The 25,543-nt window shown below is 46.1% G+C and overlaps 1 protein-coding gene across 1 annotated transcript; it reads left to right on the top strand.

The window, feature by feature from the left end:
* TGM5 (transglutaminase 5) lies at positions 1-25,169 on the top strand. Its single transcript, XM_061159118.1, has 13 exons — positions 1-114; positions 486-732; positions 855-1,100; positions 1,921-2,039; positions 5,208-5,336; positions 5,924-6,101; positions 16,230-16,368; positions 16,960-17,063; positions 17,170-17,409; positions 18,862-19,221; positions 19,731-19,891; positions 24,710-24,843; positions 25,016-25,169. Exons 1-13 carry the CDS (start codon positions 1-3, stop codon positions 25,167-25,169), a joined length of 2,325 nt encoding a protein of 774 aa, XP_061015101.1.
* The last annotated feature ends 374 nt before the right edge of the window (positions 25,170-25,543 follow it).

Below are 25,543 nucleotides of genomic sequence, written 5' to 3'. Positions count from 1 at the left end.
ATGTTAGACGGAGCAGTCAGATCTGGCCAGGCCTACAAGAGGAGTCAAAGAGGGGCAGAAAACTATGTGCCTCCTTATGGGAGAAAGGGACAGAAGGTCACAGAAGCCGGGAAGGTAGGCAGGAAAGAAGTAAGGGAGAGACACTTGCATGCATGGAGCCTCATTGAGCGTTAGTTGCTCAGTCGTGTCTGACTCTTTGCAATCCCATGGACTGTAGCCCACCAGGCTCCTCTGTCCCTGGGATTTTCCAGGCAAGAATACTGGAGCGGGTTGCCATTTCCTTCTCCAGGAGATCTTCCCGATCCAGGGATTGAACCACGGTCTCCTGCATTGTAAGAGGATTCTTTACTGTCTGAGTCACAAGGGAAGTCCATTTTATCCTCACACAAACCCTGAAAGGCTCGTTATATAGATTCTATTTTACCTACTCGGAAACTGAGCTCAGAGAGGCTCAGTTTCTTTTCCAAGTTTGCACAACTACTAAGTGGTGGACAAGAACGGGCCAGACCCCACAACCCTGCTCTTTTGTTTGCCCTCGCTGTCCCATCACAGGGCTGGAAGTGGCCCTCACTGACCTCCAGAGCTCCTGGAACAATGTGCGGCACCGTACGGAGGAGATCAGCTCCAACCGCCTCCTTGTTCGCCGGGGCCAGGCCTTCAACATCACCCTGTTCTTCAGGAACCGGGCCTTCCAGCCAGGCCTGGACAACATCATCTTTGTGACTGAGACTGGTGAGGACCCCAGCTGGCTTGCAGGGTCCATTTGTGTGTGTTTATGTGTGTGTGTCTGTTGGGGGCGATTATCGGGGGTTGGGAGGTCACTGCAGAGTTCCTCAGCTCTGTTTCCTTCTTAGGACCGCTGCCAGATCTGCCCAAGGGGACTCGAGCCGTGTTCAGCCTGGCTGGTCACCGTGGCCCCAGCCCCTGGATCGCCTCACTGCAGGCCATCGGGGCCAATTCCCTGGAGGTGAGCCTGTGTGCCCCTCCTGTGGCAGCTGTGGGTCGGTACCTCTTGAAGGTTCACATCAAATCCCTACAGGGGCCTGTCACAGCCTACCAGCTTGGGGAGTTCATCCTGCTCTTCAATCCCTGGTGCCCAGGTAAGGCGGGATGCCCTCACCGCTGCCCCTGTGTCAGTACCATAGACAGCGAGGCTCAAGGGTTTCCAGACCCCTTCTCCATAGCCACCGCAAACCTCCCCAATCCCATGCACCCAGCATCCACCCCAAACCGCCAACAAGCAGGACAGAGAAGCCTTGTTATTTATTTACTTGTTCAGAATTTTAAAATAATGAACCAAGTCATCTTTACTTTAAAAGAAAACTATTATAATCAACCACTGACCACTATTAACATCTACCTTCATCATACATACATTCTAAAGTTAACTGGAGTTTTTCCATTATAAGAGTAATAAGTACATTCCAATGAAAATTTGTAGAATGAAGTACAGGGTAAAATGAAGAAAGGAAGGTAAGTAGGTAGGTAGTTAGGGAGGAACCCCTAGGCTCCAGTTTGCTCATTTCCATAGAGGATTAGTTGAGTGTAGCAGAAAAAGCAGGCACTCAATATGGGCTCTGTGTTCAAATTTCTTTCTACTTATGTGTGATTTGGACCAGTTACTTATTACCCTGAGCCTATTTCCCCAACCTTGAAGTGGGGCTAGGATGTAAAGGTGCTTTGTAAACCAAAACATTCCACCAAAGGTTATTTTTACTTCTACCTTCTGTTCCTGTTGACCCTACTGCTGGTGTTGATGGGTGGTAGGGATGGGTCTCCCCCTCACACATCCACCTCTTGGAGTCACCCAGCTCTCTTCCCAGAGCTCAGGTCCCATGGGCCTGGGCCTTCTAGAGTGGGACTAGCGTGGGAAGGACGATGTGACTTTTCTGCCTTGTGTCCTCCCACTTTGATCCCCAGAGGATGCTGTCTACCTGGAGAGTGAACCCCAGAGGCAGGAATATGTCATGAATGATTATGGCTTCATCTATCAAGGGAACAAGAACTGGATCCGCCCCTGCCCCTGGAATTATGGACAAGTGAGTCTCAGCTCTGCTCATGGCCCATCCAGGCCCTGGTATCATGGGGAGAGGGGAGCAGGAGTGGGTGGGAGGATGCCCTTCATGCAAGATTCATCTAGAACTACTGACAAGTGGGAATTAAATAGCACCAAGAAGATATGAAATGTGACCCCAGGGAGCTAGGGGAGCAGCTGTAGAAAGGTGGAAGGTATTCTCAGATGATCACATCTGATTTGGATAACAGGACTTAAAGGGGAAGGACAGCTGAAGGCACCCACCCAGGAATTCCACTAAGAGGGTGCGGATGCAGGGACAACAGTGACAATGGTCATGATCGCTCCTGGATTTTCGTTTGTTAGCTGTGTTTCCAGTGGGGCCCCAGCTACCACACTTACTTCATCCCCATAACCCCAGGTGACAGGCTCTAGGATCCATTTTGTCACACCGGAGAAAATCTGTCCCCTGAACATCTCAGCCAGAATCAGGGCTGATGAGCAGTGGTGTGTCTTCCCCCCCATCCCCAATTGCTATCGCCTCTTCAGTTATTTGTTTTGATCATATGCCTTTTTCATTATAAAAGTACTACAGGGACCTCCCTGGTGATCCAGTGGTTAAGACCCCACACTTTCACTGGAGGGGGTATGGGTTCAGTCCCTGGTCAGGGAACTAAGATCCCACCGTGTCATGTGGTACAGCCCCTCCCCCCAAAAGCAATATATATTCTTTTCCCTTATAGATTATCACAAAATATTGAGTACAGTTCCCTGTGCTATATAGTAGGTCCTTGTTGGTTATCTATTTTATATATAGTAGCATGTATATGTTCATCTAAAAATCCTAATTTGTAACTTACGAGAGAAAAGAATCTGAAAAAGAATATATATGTGTGTACTACATATATGTGAATTATTGTGCTATACACTTGAAATTAACACAACATTGTAAATCAACTATGTGGTGGTGCTTTAGTCACTCAGTCATGTCTGACTCCTTGTGACCCCATGGACTGTAGCCCACAAGGCTCCTCTGTCCATGGGATTCTCCAGACAAGAGTACTGGAGTGGGTTGCCATTTCCTTCTCCAGGGGATCTTCCCGACCTGTAGATCAAACCCAGGTCTGCTGCATTGCAGGCAGATTCTTTACCCACTGAGCTACAAGGGAAGCCCAAATCAACCATACTTCAACAGAAAATAAAATTGGTATTAAAAATTTTTTAAAGTAAAATATAATTGCTTAAAAAACTTTACAAAACATTACAAATATAGGTGTCTAGAATACGAAAGTCTGTCTAGGCACAGTCACCAGCAAGGTGTGTGTTCCTCTACATTTTGTTCTCTACACATATTCTAAAACATGTGATTTTGTTTGTAAAAACAGCATCATCTTAATTGCAATGCTCTGCAATTCCTGAGTTACTGAAAGCCTGCCTCCCACTGAAAGCTCAGCCAACAGCAGGTGCTCCAGGAAGCCCAGAGCCAGGCTGAGCCCTCGCACCAGAACACTCTGGGGGTCGGTGGGGAGGGGCCAGCTCTGGCTGCTCAGAAGGGGTGGTGGCTGGAAAATTCTGCGGGGGGTCTGTGGTGCTTGTATCAGGTTGATATGGGTCCCTGTCCCAGACTTCCTCAAAGAGAACTCCAGCACAGGTGGCATCAGGCCTGTTGGCCCCCGACGTGGCTGTGATCAAGATGAGACATGGAAGCCTCAAATAGTCCCAACTGAAATCCCCAACTCCTCACTCAGCATGGGCAGATGGGGATCCCAAAGGGCCCCTGGACAGGAGTTGGCTGTCATCTGTGAGAAACAGAAGTGAGGAGATGCTGCTTTCTGAGTCCTGGGTTTTTCCTGTCTCTCTTCTTCGGTGAATGCATATTGAATATCTGCTCAGTGCCGGGCAAGGCGCTGGGTGCTAGAAGCATGAAAATGAATAAAACACTGTCCTGAGCCCAGTGAAGTAGGGACTCAGTCACATAAGCAGGTCACTTATTATGCAGTGGGATATGCAAAGACTGGGTGCCAGGTGCAGGGTATTCCAGGAGCCTTGAAGAAGAGCACTGGTTGGGCATGGGGGTGTTGGGGAAGCTTCCTGGGAGAGGAGATGCTGGAATTGAGTTAGCCAAGTGAAGGGAAAGGGGAAACTATCCCAGGCAGGGGGAAGCATGAGCAGACACAAAGGAGAGAAATGATTTGGTCTGCTACAGGGGTTACGAGGAATCTGATGTTGCTGAAGCAAAAAAAAAAAAAAAAAAATGAGGCGGTGAGAGTTACTGAGACACAAGACTAAGGAGGTAGAAGGGGGGCCGATCAGGGAGGGTCTTATGTGCCTTGAAGAGGTTAGAGCTTTGATCCTGCAGGCCACAGGACCCGTTGAATATTTTAAGGCAGAAAAGTCAACCAATCAGACTGTCCCCTGGGGAAGATGAATCAGAGAAGCCTCCTAATCCTATTTATGTATTCATTTACTCTCATTCAACAAAGACGTACAGAGTCCCTCCTATGTGCTGGGCACGATGCCAGGTCTGGGGGTAGAGCTGTGAGAAGAACTGGAGGGACACAGCATACAGTCAGGCAGGGAGGACAGACCCTGGGTATCTCGTTGTAACGTAATCTGATGAGTAAGAGATACAGCCAGGGCTATGGAGTGAAACCAGGCTCTGGCTCAGGGAAGGCCTCAGAGGAAGTGGCATTCATTCCAAGCCTAAAGGACAGAGTCAGCCTGGCTTGGTGAAAATTTTCCGTAACTCATATGCTATTAGTCAACCCAAAGCTCCACTGACAAGTCGGTGCCGTCGTCTCAGCACCAGCTGCCAATGAAGAGCTGGGTCAGCAAGTACAGGTGGAAGATGAGGCAATGTGGCTTTAGCAAGAAACATCCCGGGGGCTCTGGGAGTGTGGGATTAAAGGGGAGAAGAGCGAGAAACAGATTTTTTTTCAGCCAGTCAGACTCACTGGAAAAAACTCCAGGAATCTGACAGGCAGGAATTACAAACTAGGCGAGCTGTGACCCCAGAGCTTTGAGACCCTGTAGGGCCGTCCATGGCTGTGCTGCTGGACGGTTTCCTTCCAAATGGGCTTGTATCCCACAAACACACTCCACTGGAGAACTGGGTGGGGTGGGTCATGTATTTCTTTTCATATCCACGTGTGCCTAGCCTGGGCACCTTGCCTCTTTGCATCTTTTCTCGCAGTTTGAAGAGAATATCATAGACATCTGTCTGGAGCTGCTAGACAAGAGCCTGAACTTCCAGATCGACCCAGCCACAGACTGTGCCCTACGGGGCAGTCCTGTCTACATCAGCAGAGTGGTGTGCGCCATGGTGAGGTTGGGTCTGGCTGTGTCACCCAGGGCATGTCCAGGGAGGGAGGAAGCTCTGCAGGGGAGCCCTGCCCACTCACGGTTGCCCACTGCAGCCGGGAAAAGAAGAGTCAAGAGGCAGGAGCCCTCTGGCAAAGTCATTTTTGATGAGACTGATGGAAGAATCTGGGTAACTGGTTTTGTTAACTGAGATCTGAAACGGCTGGGTATGACCATCACCTCCATTAATTACAAATTGCATTTTGGGGAAAGAGTAAATGAAGCTCTGGTTTGGGAAATAATCTTGTGTCTAAATTTCCTTGGCTCTGAAGTGTGTTCAAATGCTCTTAGAGCCAAGCTCTGGCTTTGCAGGGGTGGGGGGGTGGAGGGGTCAAGAGGGTGGGTAGACACAGAATAATAAAGTAATTAACAGTGGTGCACAAGTCAGAATAGCTGGCTTCCCACCCTCACCCTTTCCCCAGAAGGTCTGGAAGATCCCAGTTAAAATAAGATCAAACCTTCCTGCATCTCAGGCCCAGGAGCCTGGGAGGCAACCCACTCGTTGAGGAAAAGGCTGCTTCTAATGCTTCTACTTTGGCTTCTCTGCAGATCAACAGCAACGATGACAGTGGGGTGCTCAATGGAAACTGGGGCGAGAACTACTCAGACGGCACCAGCCCCACAGAGTGGATGGGCAGCGTGGCCATCCTGAAGCAGTGGCACGCCGCGGGCTGCCAGCCAGTGCGCTACGGGCAGTGCTGGGTCTTCGCTGCTGTTATGTGCACAGGTGAGGAGTGGAAAGGCAGAGAGGACACTGGTTCACGTCTTAGCCGTCTGAGCCATTCCTGTCCCAGAAACCTCACACAGTTCCCACCGAGGGACATTTACAAGGAAGCAGAATGCCTCGTCACTGACCTCAGGCTTCACATACCTTGGCTTATCTCAGAGGGTAGTTCGGAGGTGGACATCATACACTTCTCAGAACACATTAGTAGAAGAAAAGTCTCAAAATATGTACTGGGAAAGAAAGCAAATGGAAACCAGTTTGCAGGTGGCGAGAGGAGCAAGCAGAAGGAAGGGGAGGTGAGTGTTAGGGAGGCAACACCTGGACATGAGTTACACCCTGGAGGTGGCAGGAGGAGGCTTTCTGCTTCACCCAGGTCCAAACTTGCTTCTGGCCCTCTCACTGCCCCAATATCTAGGCCAGCTCTCAGCCTCCTGGCAGGCTATCTGTGTACCTGAGTCACAATCAGTCAATTCCTGTTGGCTGGGGAAAGAGGCCAGGTATGACTTTTACTCACAAGGCTCTCTAGGCCAATCCAGGAAGGCCAGATCTGCCCACAGCTTTACTGAGGGCTCAGGCCTTTTCTGTAGAAATTCCCTGTATGCAAAGGCTGGTGAAGTCTGTGACTGTGTGTGTGGAGTGTGAGTGTGTGCTGGACAAGGCTCTTGGAGGAAGCAGCAGGTGTCAGCCCACTGTTCACAGGGGCATCAGTTCACAGGGGCATCAGGAAGTTTCTGCCTTCACAGGGGTTGGAGAGAGGGGTAGTCCTGAGCTACTCCTCATCTGCAGCTGCAGAGGTGCATCTGGAAATGGATGCCTTAATGGCCCAGGGGTTAGAAGCCAGAAATTCAACAGCTTTGATGCCCAGAGTCACAGACGTCAGGGTGAACTAGGATGTCTGAGTCATCCAGGGAGCAGGCACAAGACTGAAGGCAGAGAATGGAATAATCTCGTATATGACAAAGAGGGAACCTTCCTGGGACTGGAAAAGCCTAGAGTCTAATGGGTAAGGTGTGTGTATAGAGGGAGAGGGCCAGGTGTTTGGGTGTGGTTGTCTGGAACTGGGTAGTGAGAGAGTAAATGGAGATGATGCAATGAGAGCAGACCAATTAAAATTTTTATGAGAATCATGGCCCTTTAGTGACCCTGGAAGCAAAGGGTCGGGCCAAGTTGGTCAAGCGTGGCTGGCTCACCTGCAGCTCAACAACACCAGCCCTCCCCCACAGGGGCCACCATGCTGTGTGTTAATAAGTATGTCTATCAGTTTGGAGAACTCATCACTCATCCAGCAACATTTCTTGAGTCCTTATCCTATGTTAGGCACTGTGCTTCTAATAATCTTGGTTACAAAGATGGGTAACACCCAGCTTCAATCCTCCACTAAATGTCAAGGATTTAGTCAGCCTCTTTAACCCAATACATGTTGCCAAAACATGTTGTTAAAAATTATTATTATTATTCTTTAACAGTCACAATAGCTGACATTTATTAGAGACTTTCTTGGTGCCAGGCATTGTGCTAAAGCCTTGACAGCCTAGAGTAATTGTGAAGCTTGAGTTCAAATACTAGTACTACCATTAAGTGACTGAGTGATTTTGGGGAAGTCGTTTAACTTGTGCCTCAGTTTCCTCAGGCATATGATGGAGAAATTAATAGTACCTACATCATAAGGTTATTGGAAGGATTGACTGAGTTCATACATGGAGGGTGCTTAGAAAAATGCCAGGCTACAATGAACAATCAATAAGTTCTTTTGTTTTCTTATTGAATGATTTCATTTATATAAAATGTCCAGAAAAGGCACAGTTATAGAGACAGACAGCAGATTAGTGGTTGCCTGGGGTGGGGGAATGGAAGCGGGGATTAATGATAAATGGGTATCGCAGGGGTCTTATTGCAGAGATGAAGATGTCCTAAAACTAATTTATGGTGATGGCAGTAAGTTCTAACTAGGATCACCTTACTTGATTCCCCAAATGACCTTCAGAGACAGGCTCTATCATTATCTCCATTTTACAGATGAGGAAATTGAGTGGCAAAGCTAGTCTCACCTCCAGGTATGATGGCTCTAACCACTAGACTATACTGCTGCATGAACGACGTTAGCAGCTGCCATTTAATCAGCATCCCCTGTGCTGAAGGCACATGCTGGGCCCTTCCTGATGCTCACAGTCACCTGCAGGTGGATATCATTACTGCCATTTTACAGAAGAGAAAACTGAGGCTTAAGGTGACCACGTAACTCATCTAATGAGACGTGCATACTCCCCTCTGCAGCTCTGCCTCCCTGTTTCCTTTTTTTTTTTTGGAAACTGGAATCTGTTCAAGAGCCTCTTCTCTCACCTCTGTATTTATTTATTTATATATATATATTTTGCTGCCAAATGCAGCTTGCGGGATCTTAGTTCCCTGACCAGAGATCAAATCCACACTCCTGGCAGTGGAAACCGCTGGACCGCCAGGGAAATCCCATGTTGCATTTTTAAAAATAACATCAGCATACTGACTTCAACTTCCTAAAGAGAAATCACACAAAGAAAGATACTTTGTATGCATCAAAGACATTATTATAATTTTTTGGATAGATGTTTCCTTGACATTGATTTAGTTGGCTGTTTCTTTGGGAATTTCAGAGAAATCCCTGACCCTCCCTCCCTCCGGTGCTCAGGGCTGGCTGCTCCACAGCTCTCTGTCTCAGTCATCAGGCGTTTCCTGTCCTGGCTATACACTCTATGTGACAAGGCCAGGCCCCTCAGCCCTGGGGTCTGTGAAGTAGCCTGGATGCCTTGCTCTGTAACAAAGGAACAGAGGGAACAGTGATGTTCTGTGACCTGAAAATTCTCCCCAAAGCCAGGTATCACCTACTGTATGATTCCAAATATGTGAAATGCCCAGAATAGGCAAGTTTGTATAGACAGAGAGTCATTCTGCAGTTGCCTAGGGCTGGAGGGGTGGAAGAATGGGAAGTGACAGCTAGTGGGCATGGAGGGCCTTTCTGAGGTGATGAAATGGTCTGGTATTAGATGTGGACATTGTTATACAACCTGTGGATATACCACACACCACTGAACTGTACACTTTAAAAGGGTGAATTTTGTGGTATGTGGATTATATCTCAGCAAAGATGTTTACAGAAGAAAAGTCAGGCATCCTGGAGATGTGCCTGGTCTGTCCCTGCCCACAGCTGCAGGGGGCAGCGAGCCTTGGGCTGAGGCTTGGGATGCTCAGCAGGCCTATGGGCATCGCCCCCTCCTCTGTAAAGGAGGGTCCGGGGCCTGGAGCCACAGAGGAGGGTGGTGTGAAACAGCCTGGGAGATGAGGAGTCTGTGTGCTTAGGGCTGGGCCCTCCTCTCTTCACCCCAAACTACCCCATGTGTCCATCTTTTATATGTTGGATCCCCACTTATGATCTGGTTCTCATGTGCAGTCCTCTGCTGAGAAGTTTCAAACACCCCTGGGTTAGAAGTCATCTAAGGTTTCTTCTCACTCACTTATATAGTGACCTCTATAAAGTGCCTCACTATCTCCATTTCAATACAATAACTCTAATCTCATTGTTTTTACTGAGCCCTTACCTCTCAAGGAGAAGGAAATGGCAACCCACTCCAGTATTCTTGCCTGGAGAATCCCATGGACAGAGGAGCCTGGCGGGCTGCAGTCATGGGGTCCCAAAGAGTCACTGAGCAACTACCATTACCTCTCAAAGATGGACCCTTAGCCAATGTCCCTGTCTTTCTCTGACTTACTTCACTTAGTATGATAATCTCTAGGTCCATCCATGTTGCTGCAAATGACATTTTCATTTCTTTTTATGGCTGAGTGATATTCCATTATATACACACACCACATCTTTTTAAAATATATATATATATATTTATTTATTTACTTATTTGGCTGCACTGGGTCTTGGTTGCAGCCCACAGGATCTTCTATCTTTGTTGCCGCATGCGGGATCTTTAGTTGTGGCATATGAGATTTAGTTCCCTGGTCAGGGACAGAACCCTGCACTGGGAGCGGGGAGTCTTAGCCACTGGATCAGGGAAGTCCCTTTTTTTTTTAAGTTGAAAACAATTTTTATTATCTCACAGTCTCTGTGGTTCAGGAATCTGGGTACAGCTTAGTTGTCTTATGTCAACACATCTTCTTTATCTGTTCATTTGCCAGGGGACACTTAGGTTGCTTCCTATCTCGGCTGTTGGAAATAGCGCTGCTATGAACACTGGTCTGATACTGTTTTAATCCCTGGCTTTTAGGCTCCAGGGTCAAGCTGGGTCTTGTTCAAAAGTCGTTTCTAGCCATCCACCAGACTTTAGCTCTCCTTTGGCTGTGCTGGGTCTTTGTCGCCGAGTGGGCTTTTCTCTAGATGTGATGCACGGGCTTTTCATTGCGGCGGCTTCTCTTGTTGCAGAGCACAGGCTCTAGGGCACTAGGCTTCAGTAGCTGTGGTTCATGGCCGCCGAAGTTGTGGTGCACGGGCTTAGTAGCTCCGGGGCGTGGGATCTTCGCAGACCAGGAATCGAACCTGTGTCTCCTGCACTAGCAGGCTGATTCTTTACCACTGAGCCACCAGGGAAGCCCCCTCTTCACCACTATTTTACTTTACTTCCCTCCTTTTTCCCTTGGAGTATTTAGGTTTCAATTAATCATATTCTTCATTTCATGGCATTTATCATAATAGGTCTGCTTCAAATCCCTCTTTTTAAAAATTATTTACTAATTGATTCCCCCCTTTATCTCATAACCCATTCTTATTCACTTCCTCCTACAATAGGGAAACATTTTGATGTGTTTGACATGTAGTATGGTATTTGAATGTGTTCTTACAAAAAAAAAAGTATATTTTTATCTTTGTGCAATATTCTTCCAGTACATTTTTTGTATTATATATTACACTTTTCATCTTTAGAAGTTCCATTCGGTCTTTTTTCTGTCTTCCATTTCTCTTTCATGTTCATGTTTTCCTTTACCTCCTATTGAGTATATTGATAATATTTTTAAATTGGAGTATAGTTGCTTAACACTGCTGTGTCAGTTTCTGCTGACACATCAGAATGGATCAGCCATATGAATACACATGAGTGAAAAGCGAAAAGTGTCAGTCGCTCAGTCGTGTCCAACTCTTTGCGACCCTATGAACTGTACCCTCTGTCCATGGAATTCTCCAGGCAAGAATAGTGGAGTGGGGGGCCATTCCTTTATCTTGGGGTTCTTTCCCACCCAGGGATCAACCCAGGTCTCCCACACTGCAGGCAGATTCTTCACCATTTGAGTCATCAGGGAAGCCCATGTATTTCCCCCACCTTTAAAAAAATTTTTTTCTTTCCCATTTAGGTCACCACAGAGCAGAATTCCCTGTGCTATACAGTAGGGTCTCAACAGTTATCTATTTTATACATAGTAGAGTATATATGTCAATTCCAGTCTCTCAACTCATCCTGCTCCTCCTTTCCCCCTTGGTATCCATATATTTGTTCTCCACACCTGTATCTCTATTTCTGCTTTGCAAGTAAGATCATCTATACCATTTTTCTAGACTTACTAATAATATTTAAAATAATTGCTTTAAGGTCCTTGTCAGCTAATTCCCTTATATCTGTCATTTGTGGATCTAATTTGATAGGCATTTTTTTCTCATTTGGAGTCATACCTTCTTGCTTCTTTACATAAAAAAAATAGACTCTATTTTTTAGAGACATTTTAGGTTTCATTGTCATTGGAGACAAGAGAGAATTGTTTGATTTTGTGATGGCATATCTGAAAAACCATAGCAATATTACCATCTTGGTTATAAGGGACAGTTAAGGGCATGGGAGGAGGAATAGGAAGTGATGTTTTTACCATGTGGAAGCTTAATGCATCTAGGGTGAGACAAAAATATGCTAAAAGTCATCACACTTAAATGAAATTAATTTGATTCTATTGCTTGGGGCTCTGACTGTATTTCATCAGTATAAGCCATGCAAGTGTGGCAGCAAGGCTGACCAAATGAATTTTGATAAATTGAGCTTGAACTTTGCACTGATTTCTCTTATAAAATTGGAGCCACATTTCCACATGGGGGTGCAGAGGAGAGAAGAACTGGTGGGAAGCCTTCATGGCCAGTCCTGAAACAGATTCCATGTTTTAACCACACCACCAGGACAGGGTCCCCCACAGGTCAGAAGTGAAGCTGTGCTCCTCAAAGGCAGGACTGTCTTACGTCTCTGCGTAAGCATCAGAGCCACTGCCTGGTTTATCACAGGGGCTTTGCACTTGTCACTGAATGAGTGCCGAATGGCTAAGTGAAGAGACACAGTAATTGATGCCAGGAGTGTCGTGTGGTGTAATATACATTAGGAACTCTATCGACCTTTCCTGACTCTGAGATCTTGTCCATCTTTGTCCAAGCATTGCTGTGTGAAAGTGCATGCAGGTGTATGCACAAGCGCACATGCACCCCACATTGATATTTCTTTTTTGAGGGATTCAGCTCCCAAATTGTCTATGAAAGTCTCAGGTGCAAAGTCACGTGAAACTCACGTCAAATTGTGAGTCTGCATCAGGACTGATAGTCTGTAGAAGTGAGGCTAAAGAAAACTCATTTCAACACAGATTTAATGAGCATCTACTCTGGTCAGCACTGTGCTGGGAATGAAGAAACACAAGAAAAGTATTTGATCTGAGCCCTACTCTAGTGGAATCTGTAATCTAGCTGACAAGATAGGACAAATGTATGAGATCACAGAGCGCTTCATGCAGTGATAAAATGTATGGCATTGGTGACTGGAATTAAGTGAAAGCATAGGAAGGAGGATGAGTGGGCATGGAGTAATCAGTGAAAACTTCACAAAGGAAAGCGCATTGAGAATAACACGTTGTTGGGACGTGGAGTGAAGCTGCAATGGTTAGTGAAGTTGTAGTGAAGGCTTGTGGTTAACACTGGGAGGCTTTGAGGTCAGAGATACGGGGGCTTAAATCTTGCCATGGCTTTTCTCTTGCTGCCATGTGATCTCAACCACTCTAAACTTCAGGTTTTTCCTCTTCAAAGGTGGAATAATCACAAGGTTGTGGAGAGGATTAAGTGAGATTATGCCTGGGCAGTGCTTGGCACCATTCCTGGCACCTAAAAGGAAGATGATGTCATCAGCTGGCCAGGAAGCTTGCCAAGAATGGAAGACAAGCTCAGCTGCAGATGTGCTTCATGACAGCAAGGTCTCCACCTAGGCTCAGGTTTCAAATTTAGGAGTCACGGGCACAGGGTGAGAGAAGAAGCCACGACCGAAGCCCTTTGTGGGGGGACAGAGAAAGCAGGACAGAGGGGGCAAACCCTGTGAAACATGTACGTGCGTGACTGTGCAGGTCTGAACACTGCTTCCTTTGCGTGACACTAAAGCTACAGGCTTGGCCTCCTCCCAGTGTAGAGAACCATTCTCGTCCCTCTGTCGCCTCATTTTGACAGCTATTGTCCCCTATCCCAGTCCTCTCATGAGGCACGATGAGGAAATGGTGAGAATGGATTAGTGCAGACCCATTACCACTCATGGAGAAGGCAATGGCACCCCACTCCAGTACTCTTGCCTGGAAAATCCCATGGACAGAGGAGCCTGGTGGGCTGCAGTCTGTGGGGTCGCTAAGAGTCGGACACAACTGAGCGGCTTCACTTTCACTTTTCACTTTCATGCATTGGAGAAGGAAATGGCAACCCACTCCACTGTTCTTGCCTGGAGAATCCCAGGGACGGGGGAGCCTGGTGGGCTGCCGTCTATGGGGTTGCACAGAGTCGGACATGACTGACGTGACTTAGCAGTAGCAGCAGCAGCAGAAGCATTACCACTCAAAGCTTATGTTCTGTGGAAAGTCAAGTTTGGTATCCACAGCACAGCACACAGCCTTCAGTTGGAAATTGTCAAAATGGACATAAGATTCAAGACATTCATTCACTCTTCCAGCAAAGATGCACCCACGTTTCTGCAGAACAGGCCTGCCTTGTATCGTTAATGGTTGTATAATGATAAAGATGACTATCACACAATCCCTGCCCTCAGGAGGAGAGACTCATAAATAAATCATTACGTGCCATATACCATGTGTAGCAGAGAACTCCAAGTGCCATGAGACCAGTGACCTGTGCTTGGGTAGGAAAGTGCCTATCTGGCCATGTCTAGCAGCAGCTGACACCACCACTGACACTTCATGAATTTAGCAATCAGGGTGAAGAATGGAGGCTTGCTCCCTGCTCTCTCTGACCACCCCTCTTTGGCATGTGCTCTTATTACCATAAGTGTTATCCACCCTCCTGACTGTAATCTTAGCATTAATGTGCCCATGGTAATTCTCTTGAGTCATGCTCTTGCCTCACCCCTGTCTCATGTTCCTTCAGTGGCAGCTTTTCCCACCTTCATCCTACTCTTTGGGGTGGTCCTGAGTCACCTCCACCTACAATTCACTATCAGCTCTGCGCATTCCCCACCCTCGTTCCTTGGCCCTGTGCAGACCTGCCATTCCAGGGAAGTGCATGGCTCCCCTTTGGGGCTTTTCTCCTCCCCTTCCTGGGCTGCATCCAGGGATGTATCCCCACCCCAGCCTGGACAGGCTGTGTGCCAAAGAAGGACCCTAAACTGAAGACTACAAGCAATTAAATGCTTATTACAAATAAGTATCTAAACTAAAAATTATAAACATTTTTAAATGACAGTGGTATTTTTGAAGAACTATTAGAAATATCTATATTTTTTGACTCAGTCATTTTACCTCTTGGAATCTGTCTCAAGGGGGAAAAACAGAAATTGATCTATAGAGATGTCCATCATAGCATTAATTACAATAGGGGAAAAAATTAGAAACCAAGCAAATGTCTAAAAATAACCTCTGCTAAAGTTTAAAAAAATATATGAACCAATAACAATACAGTGGGTATCAATGCTGTGATGGACATCTCTGTAGATAAATTTCTATTTTCCCCCCTTGAGACAGATTCCAAGAGGTATAGCAATACCAGTCTTCCCTGGTGGCTCAGATGGTAAAGAATTTGCCTGAAATGCAGGAGCCACGGGAGACCTGGATTCGATCCCTGGGTTGGGAAGATCCGGGGAAGGGAATGGCAACCCACTCCAGTATTCTTGCCTGGAGAGTTCCATGGACAGAGGAGCCTGGCAGTTCATGAGGTCTCAAAGAATCAGACATGACTGAGAGATTCACCTCACTTCACTTCATAACAATACCAAAAAATGGGAGAGGGAGATTGAAATGCTTTTCTTTATAGAAGAATGCCAGCTAATACATATTGAAAAAATGATACTGTTAGAATATAACCATTTTGGTACCACCATGGAGAAGAGAATGGCTACCCACGCCAGTACTCTTGCCTGGAGAATACCATGGACAGAGGAGCCTGGCGGGCTACAGTCCATGGGGTCGCAAAGAGTTGGACACGACTGAAGTAACTTAGCACACAATCAATTGAGCATAGCGTTAATTCAGGCAAGGATTATCAGGAATGCTAAAATTACTTGGTGAAAGATTGTTAGGGAGCAATATGCTAGTGATTGCTTATTTAACGACAAGAAAAATCATAAAGACAGCATTCTACTTTCTTTTAAGAATTTCTCCATTAGGTATAGATTCTCACTTTTCTAGCCTTTGTTACAGCCTCCTTGCCTTCCTGGCTGGATTTGTAAATACTTCCTTTGATAAGCTTCCAAGACTGTACAACCACAGAGAAAGGGAAATCCAAGCAGCAGAACTCTTTGCCTAAGAATCTGATGGTCTTAATCTGTACCACAGGAGGGAAAAAAAATTCAGCTATTTGGTTTGAAGATAGAGATTTATGGCCAGGAGGGAAGTGAGACAAGTCAGGCTACTGAGTTTTGCCAAGGTACCCGCCTCTGCCACCTTGCTGGCTAGGGCAGGGAAACCCCAAATTTGCTAGACCCTCTGTTGACCCTAGGAGAGCTTGTCTGAGCAAGCAGACAAGCTCTCACCTTTGTGCAGAGCATTAGGGAGAGGAGCTCAGGAAGGTGGGGAGGGAGGCTGGAAGTGTCATCAACCTGGTGCCCCAGACAGCTCCTGCCTGCCAAGGGTATGATTTTCTTGAGCTGAGAGCGCTAAGCCCAGGAATCCAAGGCCCACAGGAGATTTCTGCCCTTTCTACAGTGATGAGGTGCCTGGGGATCCCCACCCGAGTGATCACCAACTTCGACTCTGGCCATGACACAGACGGAAATCTGATCATTGATGAGTATTATGACAACACAGGCAGGATTTTGGAGAATAAGAAGAAGGACACTGTCTGGTGAGAGACATCTCTTTCTGGGGCAAACCCCATAAGCCTGCTACCCTCCCATGCACCCCCCATTTCATCAGCCCAGAGGCTTGGTATCCTCAACCCTAAGGCTGGGAAGCAGCTAAACACAAATACAACCATCTTCTGAGTTTAACACATCACATCACAAGAGCTCTCTGCACCGAGGGAGTTTTCCTCTTTTTCAACCTCCTTCATTTAATACTCAACCTGTGGCTCTGATCACAGGATGGCCTGAAGTCTCACCTCTGGACAAAGGTGAGCCCGTGACTGCCTCTGTGAGTGGACAGCAGACACGAGAAAGGGCTACGAGAGTCTTTTGAGAGAGAGTGAAGGGTTTCCATTGGCTCTGGAAACTTCACTCTTTACAAAGAGAGGAAACCTCCTTTCTGGGCAAGCTAAGGCTCACAGGAGGAAGGGTGGTCACCTGCCTCCCACAGAGGTGCGCAGGCCTGCAGCACCCTGACTTTCTATCTAGCTGTCCATCACTCATTGTCCCGTGCCTAACTCCAGAAAGAACTCGAGCACCACCAACTCTCCCTCAGCTTCACCTGACACCCACTCCTCTGGCTTCTGCCCCAGGAATTTCCATGTGTGGAATGAGTGCTGGATGGCACGGAACGACCTCCCACCTGGATTTGGAGGCTGGCAGGTGCTGGATGCCACACCTCAGGAGACAAGCAATGGTGAGACTCTTGGGAGGACAGGCAGAGCCCACCACCACAGAAACAGCCCTCACCCCGACCCGGCCCTGCAGCCACAGCCCACCGAGGCTCCTCTGTTCCCCTTCAGGCCTCTACTGCTGTGGCCCTGCCTCCGTCAGAGCCATCAAAGAAGGAGAGGTGGATCTGAACTACGACACAGCCTTCGCCTTTTCCATGGTGAATGCTGACTGTATGGCCTGGCTGGTCTTTGGAGGGAAGGAGCAGAAACTTCACCAGGACACCAATACTGTTGGCAATTTTATCAGCACCAAGAGCATCCAGAGTGATGAGCGGGATGACATCACGGAAGACTACAAGTATGCAGAAGGTATGACCAAGCCAGGCCCCTGCAGAGTCCAAGTCCTGTAGGCCCCTTCCCCAAGACCCCAGGGAATCTCTCCGGCAGCTGGGGCAGTCCTCTGCAGTAGGGGAGTTGGGACCCAGGCCCACTGTCTCCTCAGCCCTTCAGGTTTAAGGGCCCAGTATGGGGTCCCCACTGCCTCGCTTCCTCACGCCCAACCCCACCCCACTCCCCACAGGCAGTGAGCACCCTCCACAAGATAGTCACGTGGCTGCAGGGCCATCGACAGCCATCATACAGCAATAGTATATGACCTCCTTGCCCCTGTCTTCCTGAAAAATCAAACTGAAGAGGGCAGGAGATTGAGTAAACTCTCCTACAAATTAATTTTATTAATTTCATTTAACTTATTGTTTGATTCGTGTTTTATTGGGTGTTTGGAGGACAGGCCAGACCACAGCCAGCACTGCAGCCGATATAAGGCCAAATGCTCACTCCCACACCCACCCCGTGCAGAGGGTGGTTCTGAGAGATGGGAGCCCTGGCAGGGTCTTCTGACCCAAGCCAGTGGGGCAAGGGGCCTCTACATCAGTCAGCTGTGGACTGATTCCTGGAAATTGAGACCAACCACCAGTTTTGACCACTAGGGAGCCAAGAAAAAATATGCAAATCTAAGAGGGCCAGAAGCAGGGTGAGGAGCAGCATCTGAGCAGGAGTGAATCAGGACTGTGGGCTGGTGGTGGGAGCACCTGAGATTTCTGGAAGTGCCATAAAGTATGTGTTTGTGTCTGTCTATGTGGACCTTTGGGGCCAACACAGAGAAGGCCCAGAGTCCAAGCCTAAGAGACAAGCACTGAACACATCCAGGGTACTGGCAATCCATCCCTCCACCTCAATTCTCTGTGCGGCTATCTTCACTGGGGATCATTTCAAGGACAAGTGGTTTATCAGTGAGGAGATTTAAAAGCTACTGGAAGGAAGGAGAATGAGCAATTGAGATGAGGAAGGGGAGCAAGCCAATACCGGGAGCCTTGTCAGGCCTGGTAGCGCTGTGGGCGAGTGGCTGGGGCTCAGTCTGCTGGGGTCCCTGCCAGTGGGGTGACTGAGAAAATGTAGGATGAAGAATGCTGTGGTCTCACTGTGGCCAAATCATTTGTTGTTAATCTGAAATTCAAATTAAACTGCTCTGTATTTTTATTTGCTAAATTTGGCAATCCTATCAGAGATTTAGTGTAAAGTGTAGAACAATACCGCAGATTTATCCCACCCAGGAGGCAAGGGGCCTAGGCTATCTATCCACCAACTCTTTTTGGTCAGTGGTTGGAGAGGGCTGCTCTTGGGGAGTGTAAATTTCCTAGCACTTTCGGTCTGCTCCATGTATGAGGTGAGTCAGTCTGGTGGCAGAGAAAGCCTCAGACGGAGAGTCTCAGGTGGTGGAATTTGAAATGAGGGCACTGGGGCTTTGCTCTGCCCTCCCAGGTTCTCTCCAGGAGAGGCAGGTGTTTCTGAAGGCTCTTCAGAAGCTGAAGGCTGGAAGGTCCCCAGGCTCTCTCCGAGCAGAATCGCGACCTAGGTCCGTGCCACTGAGCGACAGTCCGCGGAGCCTGGCTACTCCTTCTCTCCAGCCCAGTAATGTTGTCCAGGTCTCCCTGAAATTCCAGCTGCTCGACTCGCCCGACATGGGCCAGGATATAAGGTTTGTCCTGCTGGCCCTCAACATGTCGCCCCAGTTCAAGGACCTCAAAGTGAACCTGAGTGCCCAGTCTCTGCTGCATGATGGCAGCCCCCTGATCCCATTCTGGCAGGACACAGCCTTCATCACACTCTCTCCTGAAGAAGGTATGGGCTCTGGGTGTGGGCATGAACACAGAGTATCTTATGGAAATGCCCTAAGGGGGGGGTCAAGCCAGCCAGCAAGGGTTTGGGGGCAGATCCCTGTGACAACTGTCTTCCTAGTGTCTCCTCCAGAACACAGTCCTCCTCCTTCCTTCCTTCCCTCTCCCTCCCTCTCCTCTACTTCTGTTTCTTTCCTTTAACCTCCTCCTTCTCCTTCTCCTTCTCCTCAATCCTTCCTTTACTACCTCAAGGGATATAGGCTGGGCTAGTGAGGAAAGCCTGGGATTTGAAGTCCTCCAGACCTTGGTTAGAGCCTCAGTGCACCCACATACTAGTAGAATGACCCTGGGCAAGCCATTTCACCTCTCAGCCCCTCCAACAGAAAAATGAGTACCTGCTTCATTGGGGCTCAGTACAGGATGGCCTCTCCTCTGCGTAGTAGGGTCCCAGAGCCACCCAGGCCCAGCTGATTTCTCTAGTGAGTCTCACCTCATCCTGTGTTCTCTCCCTAGCAAAGACCTATCCCTGCAAAATCCCCTATTCCCAGTACAGCCAGTACCTGTCCACAGACAAGCTGATCCGCATCAGTGCCCTGGGTGAAGAGAAGAGCAGTCCCGAGAAGATCCTGGTGAACAAGATCATCACCTTAGCCTATCCCAGCATCGTGATTAATGTAGGCAAGAGCCCTGCACGTGGCCTGGGGGCTCCTTGGGACTCACTGAGGGGTGGGGGGGGGGGGATGGAGACCCCTGAAAGCTTGCTCAGGAGAGCAGTCCCTCCTGTCTCCTGCCTCTTCTGGTGCCTCCAGGAACCTTCCCACCAGGAGCAGGTTTATCAGAAACACTGGATGAGGTCTCCATCCTCTTGTACCCTGAGAGGCCTTATGGTGCCCCTTGAGCAACTGCCACGGGGAGGTTGGGGAGAGACCCCTCTGTTGTATCTCCTCCCACTGTTGGCCTTCCCCAGGGTCAACATGAGGAAACATGGGCTCAAATGGGAGGATCCTGAGTGGGGGAAGACAGCTGCCTGAACAAAGGTCAGCTCAGGTTTGATGCGCTAGTTCCTGGCTGTGGATCCTTGGACAAGCCCTGGGCTTCTGCATCTTGAACTGTCATTGATGGGCTTAGACTAGATGGCTTTCGAGGACCCCTCTTTCTCTGACATTCTGGTGGGGAGACGTCACAGGGCTCTTCCTGCCAGTGCTGTTTCCCCAAGGCCACGCAGCCTCCTAGATCCTGCCTAGTGAGCCTGGGGTGCCCCCTGGTGGGGTGCGTCTGGCAAGCCCAGCCACTGGAGTCTATTTTAGGGAGGGTTTCCAAAGGTGCCTCCAAGTTTCCTGAGGCTACTTCCTTCTCTCTAAGCCCTGAATGATCTACTGGCCTTGACTCACACACTGGTGTGAAAAGAACCTGAGCCAACCAAGATAAAAGGGTGGGAAGGAATGGAGTTAGACTGAAAAGAAAAAACAAAAACTGCTCCCAAATGATCCTATCCACTCAAATTATCCCTGAGAATCCTTTGGAGCTCTTATTTATTTCACATTTTGATGAAATCCTTGCAGCAGAGGAAATATTACTGAAGACTCCCAAGTCATCAGACCTTTCCATATGATGCGTTGAGTAGAAATATTTTACACAAATGTCCATACATGTATAAGTCAAGTAAAAGTTTCACATAACAATATCTTGTGTGATGAACACTGATATTCTATTGTATTTCATTTTTAAAAATTAATTTAATTATTTTAATTGGAGGCTAATTATTTTGCAATATTGTGGTGGTTTTTGCCATACATCAACATGAATCAGCCACGGGTACAAAAGTGTCCCCCATCCTGAACCCCCCTCCTACCTTCCCCCATCCCAAACCTCCCTCCTACCTCCCTCCCCATACTATCCCTCTGGGTTGTCCCAGAGCACCGGCTTTGAGTGTCCTGCTTCATGCATCAAACTTGCACTGGTCATCTAGCTTACATATGGTAATATACATGGTTCAATGGTATTCTCTCAAATTATCCCACCCTCACCCTCTCCCACATAGCCCAAAAAGTCTGTTCTTTACATCTGTGTCTCTTTTGCTGTCTTGTATATAGGATCATTGTTATCGTCTAAATTCTCTCTCTCTCTCTCTATATATATATATATAAATTAATATACTGAATTGGTATTTCTCTTTCTGACTTACTTCACTCTGTATAATAGGCTCCAATTTCATCCATCTCATTACAATTGCTGGGAGGTGGGTCATAGAGGATCTGGCTGTGATTTATGTCAGAGTATTCTGCCTAAGTTTCCCTCTAAGAGTTTTATAGTTTCTGGTCTTACGTTTAGATCTTTAATCCATTTTGAGTTTATCTTTGTGTATGGTGTTAGAAAGTGTTCTAGTTTCCTTTTTTTTTTTACAGGTGGTTGACCAGTTTTCCCAGCACCACTTGTTAAAGAGATTATCTTTTCTCCATTGTATATTTCCCCCCTGCTTTGTCAAAGATAAGTTGTCCATAGGTGCATGGATTTGTCTCTGGTCTGTTTTGTTCCGCTGATTTATATTTCTGTCTTTGTGCCAGTACCATACTGTACAGATGACTGTAGCTTTGCAATATAGTCTGAAGTCAGGAAGGTTGATTCCTCTAGTTCCATTCTTCTTTCTCAAGATAGATTTGGCTATTTGAGGTTGTTTGTGTTTCCATACAAATTGTGAAATTATTTGTCCTAGTTCTGTGAAAAATACCATTGGTAGCTTAATAGGGATTGCATTGAATCTATAGATTACTTTGGATAGTATATTCATTTTCATTATGTTGATTCTTCCAATCCACGAACATGGTATATTTCTCCATCTATTTGTGTCATCTTTGATTTCTTTCATCAGTGTTTTATGGTTTTCTATATATAGTTCTTTTGTTTCTTTAGGTAAATTTATACCTAAGTATTTTATTCTTTTTGTTGCAATAGCAAATGGGATTGTTTCCTTAATTTCTCTTTCTGTTTTTTCATTGTTGGTGTACAGGAATGCAAGGGATTTCTGTGTATTAATTTCATATCCTTCAATCTTACTATATTCATTGATGAGCTCCAGTAATTTTCTGGTGGTATCTTCAGGGTTTTCTATGTAGAGGATCATGTCATCTGCAAACCATGAGAGTTTTACTTCTTCGTTTCCAATCTGGATTCCTTTTATTTATTTTTCTTCTCTGACTGCTGTGGCTAGGACTTTCAAAACTATGTTGAATAGTAGTGGTGAGAATGAGCACCCTTGTCTCACTCCTGATTTTAGAGGAAATGCTTTCAATGTTTTGCCATTAAGGAAAATGTTTGCTGTGGGTTTGTCGTATATGGCTTTTATTATGTTGAGGTATGTTCCTTCTATGCCTGCTTTCTGGAGGGTTTTTATCATAAATGGGTGTTGAATTTTGTCAAAGGCTTTCTCTGCATCTATTAAAAATAATCATACGGTTTTTATCTTTCAATTTGTTAATATGGTGTATCACATTGATTTGCAAATATTGAAGAATCTTTGCATCTCTGGGATAAAGCCCACTTGGTCATGATGTATGATCTTTTTAATATGTTGTTGGATTCTGTTTGCTAGAATTTTGTTGAGGATTTTTGCATCTATGTTCATCAGTGATATTGGTCTATAGTTTTTTTTTTTGTTGCCATCTTTGTCTGGTTTTGATATTAGGGTGATGTTGGTCTCTTAGAATGGGAGTTTGCCTTCCTCTGCTATTTTCTGGAAGAGGTTGAGTAGGATAGGTGTTAGCTCTTCTCTAAATTTTTGGTAGAATTCACCTGTGAAGCCGTCTGGTCCTGGGGTTTTGTTTGTTGGCATATTTTTGATTACAGTTTTGATTTCTGTGCTTGTAATGGGTTTGTTAAGATTTTCTATTTCTTCCTGTCTCAGTTTTTGAAGGTTATACTTTTATAAGAATTTGTCCATTTCTTCCAAGTTGTCCATTTTATTGGCATGTAATTGTTCATAGTATTCTCTTATGATCTTTTGTATTTCTGTGTTGTTTGTTGTGATTTCTCCAGTTTCAGTTCTAATTTTATTGATTTGATTCTTCTCCCTTTTTTTCTTGATGAGTCTGGCTAACAGTTTGTCTATTTTATTTATCTTCTCAAAGAACCAGTTTTTAGTTTTGTTGATTTTGTTATAGTCTCCTTCGTTTCCTTTTCATTTATTTCTGTTCTCATTTTTATAATTTATTTCCGTTTACTAACTTTGGGGTTCTTTTGTTCTTCTTTTTTTAGTTGCTTTAGGTGTAAAGTTAGGTTGTTTATTTGATGTTTCTCTTGTTTCTTGAGGTAGGCTTGTATGGCTATGAACCTCCCTCTTAGCACTGCTTTTACCAAATCCCATAAGTTTTGGATTGTCGTGTTTTCATTTTTATTTGTTTCTATGCATATTTTGATTTTCTTTTTTATTTCTTCCATGATTTGTTGGTTATTCAGAAGCATTTGCTTAGCCTCCATATGTTTGTATTTTTAGTAATTTTTTTCCTGTAGTTGACATCTAATCTTACCACATTGTGATCAGAAAAAATGTATGAAATGATTTCAATTTTTTAAAATTTACCAAGGCTAGATTTAGGGCCGAGGATGTGATCTATCCTGAAGAATGTTCTGTGTGCACTGAAAAAGGTGAAATCCGTTGTTTGGGGGTGAAATTCCCTGTAGATATAAATTAGGTCTAACTGGTTCATTGTCTCATTTAAAGCTTGTGTTTCTTTGCTAATTTTCTGTTTGGTTGATCTATTCATAGGAGTGGGGTATTAAATTCCCCCACTATTATTTTGTTACTGTTAATTTCCCCTTTCATACTTGTTAGCATTTGCCTTATGTATTGAGGTGCTCCTATGTTGGGTACATATATATTTGTAATTGTTACATCTTCTTGGATTGATCCTTTGATCATTATGTAGTGTCCTTCTTTGTCTCTTATCATGGTCTTTATTTCAAAGTCTATTTTATCTAATATGAATATTGCTACTCCTGCTTTCTTTTGGTCTCTATTTGCATGAAATATCTTTTTCTAGCCCCTCACTTTCAGTTTGTATGTGTCCCTAGGTTTGAGGTGGGTCTCTTGTAGACAGCATATATAGGGGTCTTGTTTTTGTATCCATTCAGCCAGTCTTTATCTTTTGGTTGGAGCATTTAACCCATTTACATTTAAGGTAATTATTGATAAATATGATCCCATTACTGTTTACTTTGTTGTTTTGGGTTCATTTTTATAAACCTTTTCTGTGTTTCCTGTCTAGAGAAGATCTTTTAGCCTTTGTTCATGAACTGGTTTGGTGGCGCTGATCTATTTCATTTTTTAAAAAGGTTAATGACAATCCATTAAGTTGTCCATACTTGGAAAAACACAGGCCATGGAAATCTAGTTCTTTAGGAAGCAGATCTAGGGAACAGTGCCCTCCATAAATGTCTGATGAACTGGGGGATGAGACTAATTCTCTGCTCTCTCCTCTCTGGATTTTCCTGTTCAGGTTTTAGGAGCAGCCATTGTGAACCAGCCGCTCTCTATACAGGTGGTATTTTCAAACCCCCTCTCGGAGCAGGTTGAAGACTGTGTGCTGACTGTGGAAGGAAGTGGTCTCTTCAGGAGACAGCAGAGAGTCCTGTGAGTGCTGGCAGTGCCCACTCTCCCCCCCATCTTTTATCCTCGGTGTGGAACTGTCCTTTGTTTTAGATATAGGGGAAGGGGAAGGGGAAAGTGTGGCTTCTGAGTAGAAAGGGGTTCTGGGGTTATCATAATCCCATGGTTTTCTCACAGTCTGTTTTCTCTGCTGCAGCATTGGAGTCCTCAAACCCCATCACAAAGCCAGCCTCACTCTGGAGGCTATCCCCTTCAAGAGTGGCCAAAGGCAAATCCAAGCGAATCTGAGGAGCAACAAGTTTAAGGACATCAAAGGTTACAGGAACGTCTATATAGACTTTGGGTTATAAATTCTGGGACAAAGAGCTGGATGTGTAGATGTTAGGCTTCAGGGAAACAGCAAGTTCAAATGCAAGCTGTGCCATTCCCCACCAGCAGCAGAGGAGAAAATGGCAATGGATAGTCCCCTGGGCCATTTGCATTGCTCCCTGAGGACTCTGCTAAGGGCCCAGGGATTCCACAGTGTCCTATCCAGAATTGTGAGACTGGCCATGCAGTCCAGAATTGCAGACTTGATTTAATGACCCCTAGATGTCCATAAAAGAAGAAGACTGGCTGAGCAGCTGTCCCTTTGACATTGCAATGGCTACTTCCTTAGTACCAATAAACTTCAGCTCTCATTCTCATCTTTGTGCCCAGACACCCATCACGGCCCCCACAGCAG

This window comes from Dama dama, chromosome 13 (assembly GCF_033118175.1).
Source record: "Dama dama isolate Ldn47 chromosome 13, ASM3311817v1, whole genome shotgun sequence".
Taxonomy (NCBI): Eukaryota; Metazoa; Chordata; class Mammalia; order Artiodactyla; family Cervidae; genus Dama; species Dama dama.
The sequence above is the reverse complement of the archived record's forward strand: the minus strand, read 5'-3'. Positions and strand labels throughout refer to the sequence as shown.

Bases quoted from the DNA above. Each gene is read 5' to 3' on its own strand.
- TGM5 (XM_061159118.1), top strand. From the start codon at position 1: ATGTTAGACGGAGCAGTCAGATCTGGCCAGGCCTACAAGAGGAGTCAA. The intron at 115-485 runs GTAGGCAGGAAA...ACAACTACTAAG, and splicing joins AGGTCACAGAAGCCGGGAAG to TGGTGGACAAGAACGGGCCA. The intron at 1,101-1,920 runs GTAAGGCGGGAT...TTTGATCCCCAG, and splicing joins CTTCAATCCCTGGTGCCCAG to AGGATGCTGTCTACCTGGAG.